The following is a 3121-nucleotide window of genomic DNA, read 5'->3' as shown; positions in this document are numbered from 1 at the left end:
AAATACCATTTGACTCAGCCATCCCATTACTGGGTATATACCCAAAGGATTATAAATCATGCTGCTATAAAGACACATGCACATGTATGTTTATTGCGGCACTATTCACAATAGCAAAGACTTGGAACCAACCCAAATGACCATCAATGACAGACTGCATTAAGAAAATGTGGCACATTTACACCATAGAACACTATGCAGCCATAAAAAAGGATGAGTTCATGTCCTCTGTAGGGACATGGATGCAGCTGGAAACCATCATTCTCAGCAAACTATTATCGCAAGAACAGAAAACCAAACACCACATGTTCTCACTCATAGGTGGGAATTGAACAGTGAGAACACTTGGACACGGGCTGGGGAACATCACACACCAGGGCCTGTGGTGGGGAGGGGGGCGGAGGGAGGGATAGCATTAGGAGATATACCTAATGTAAATGACAAGTTAACGGGTACAGCACACCAACATGGCATATGTATACACATGTAACAAACCTGCAAGTTGTGCACATGTACCCTAGAACTTAAAGTATAATAAAAAAAAAAAGAAGAAGAAGAAGAAGAATAATCTTGGAGGGGAAAATAATTTAAAAGAGAAAAACTGGGAAAGGAAATAAAACTATAAAAAATCTCTTCAAGCTACCAATCTATTAGGTGGGAGTGTCCATGCCACATGTCACAGACATGTAGTAAAGTGTACACACATGTGCCAGCATGGACAAATATACACAGGCACACATGTACATTTCAGTTCCATATGAACTTGAGCTCATACGGAATATGTGCAAGAGTCTAGGAAAAAAATTTATTCAGGAAAGTAACCATTTTGGTCAAGATGAAAATGTAATCTAGCAATAAATAGTGAATGACACGTGGAAAGGCAGAATAAACTTAAAGAGTACATTAGTTACATTTTCAAATAGTATATGCTATTACATTTACTATTCCAGATGAACTGTCTAAATTTAAAGCAATGGTCTGTTAGCCTAAAAAAATACAATTACACATGCAAAAAAGTGTATGGAAGTTGAAGAAAAACATACCGTGCATACCACTTAAAAATATAACTAGTATACTATTTAAAAACAAATTTATCCTACAGGTGCAGACTTTTCAGGTTCCCTGCGTATTTTTAGAACACATAATGCTCACGGACACTGACTGCACTGATTCTGTATCTGGTAAAAATATAAAGGAAAGAAAGGCAAAGTATTTTCAAGATAATCTTTTTGGTTAAATGACATTTACTAAAAATGGGCCTGCATGATTAAAACAGGATATGTACAACATGGAAGATAAAAAAAATTCTAACATTTAAATTATTACTTAGCACAGACAATTAAAAACTGATAGTGAGTTACAGCCATGTATTTCTTTCACGGTCAACAGCCTTCTAAGCCTAGTCATTTGGGGTTAACACTGGATTCAACACTCTCCCCTCTTCCTATTCTTTTACGGAGAAAGCTGTATTCAAAGTGTACTCAGTTTTTAATTTTCAATTACAAAAAATAACCACAGTGTGAAAATAAAATCTGAAGTAATTTTGTTAGTTTTCTTAGTATTAGACACTACATGCTGAAAATACCATTTTCTCTTTTTTATTTTACAACACATATTTATTTTTTTTAAAATTCCAACAATGCAGAAGTACATGTAGTACAAGACAAACATCTTCTATTGCTTCATAATTCCATTTCCCCAACAAAATCACCATCACCGGTTTGATGTTTTTATTTTTCTATAAACATATTTTACATAAGCTTATTTTGTTCTAATAAATTCAGATTGCTCTCACATGAGAGAAACACTACCTTGACAACTTGTTGAATATACTTCTTTCATGGCTATAAAATCTTTTATTTTAAAGAGTAATCACTTTAAGAAAAAAAGGCAGGAAGGAACTTTATATAAATATCACACACAAGATCATCAAACTGATCTTGTGGTGAGCAACCGTGGTTGGAAAAAATATTTGCTCCAAATAGAGAGATATTCTCTGGATGTCCCAAAATATGACCTGCCTGTACTCTCTAAACCAATGTAGCTATGTCACTGTCTGACAATGCCCAGCTTACCTGCACGCGCCACACTCAAACGTCCCATTTCCTTCATGACACTTGGGACTTTCAGGGATGCCTTCGCTTTGGCATTCACATTCACAGATGTACTGAAGAATAACCTCTACTTCCTCCGTAAAGCCCAGAGGCCTAATTTTAAAGCTGTCAGAATCCTTTTTTGGACACTTATTTGAAGTTATGCTAATTTCAAATTGAACCTTGAAGGGAAAAAAAAGATTAACAACTAAGAAATTTAAATCTACTAAAAAATATTTCAAAAAGTTGCTCACTTATTTTAATGTTTCTCAAAGTACAAACTAACTTTCCTTATAAATAACCAATGTTTTCTACAGAAAATATATACCTCATACATTATATTATACAACATACCTCATCTCCAATGGAAATACAACATACCTCATCTCCAATGGAAATATTGGAACATTTTCTTCCATTTTCCCCTGTTCCATTCACCCCGTTCTTGCAGTAAGATTTGTAACTTATTGTTACTCCTTCTGACAATTTGCCGTTTTCCAAAATGACTTCTGAGGAAAGGGACTAAAAGAATGCCTAATTATACACAGGAAAAGTCAAACAAAATCTACTTGAATGCATAAAACCAATGGATAAATAAACTATTCAGAAGAAAATATATTTCAATAAAATATTTACAAGCCAAATCCAATTGAGCAACTAGAAAACACAGAGGCCAGAGAAATAGGTTTTAATTAATAAGGATCCAATCTGTAAAATAAAATACACAACTGAAAAGAGTATTCGTGTTTTAACCGCTGAGTTAAAATACTCAGGATCACACAGTGTGGAGGGCCGCTGCTGATCAGGAGAAGTCTTAGGAATGTGCAACAGGCTGGGCGTGGTAACTCACGCCTATAATCCCAGCACTTTGGGAGGCAGAGGTAGGTGGACTGCCTGGGCTCAGGAGTTGGAGACCAGCCTGGCCAACACAGTGAAACCCCATCTCTGCCAAAATACAAAAATAAAAAAAAATAAAAAAAAAAATAAGCAGGCGTGGCAGCATGCACCTGTAATCCCAACTACTCGGG

At 35.5% G+C, this 3121-nt stretch overlaps 1 protein-coding gene across 1 annotated transcript in view; it reads right to left on the bottom strand.

Annotated features, from left to right (window-relative positions):
- ITGB1 (integrin, beta 1 (fibronectin receptor, beta polypeptide, antigen CD29 includes MDF2, MSK12)) overlaps nucleotides 1-3121 on the bottom strand; it is a 40414-nt gene that overhangs the window by 23092 nt on the left and 14201 nt on the right. The window contains exons 9-10 of the mRNA XM_011993310.1: nucleotides 2475-2615; nucleotides 2076-2275 (exon numbers count right to left, since the gene is read on the bottom strand). Of these exons, the coding sequence (XP_011848700.1) occupies nucleotides 2076-2275; nucleotides 2475-2615 (341 nt within the window). The remainder of the gene's footprint in view (nucleotides 1-2075; nucleotides 2276-2474; nucleotides 2616-3121) is intronic.

This window comes from Mandrillus leucophaeus, unplaced genomic scaffold, assembly GCF_000951045.1.
Source record: "Mandrillus leucophaeus isolate KB7577 unplaced genomic scaffold, Mleu.le_1.0 Scaffold429, whole genome shotgun sequence".
In the NCBI taxonomy this organism is placed as follows: Eukaryota; Metazoa; Chordata; class Mammalia; order Primates; family Cercopithecidae; genus Mandrillus; species Mandrillus leucophaeus.
The sequence above is the reverse complement of the archived record's forward strand: the minus strand, read 5'-3'. Positions and strand labels throughout refer to the sequence as shown.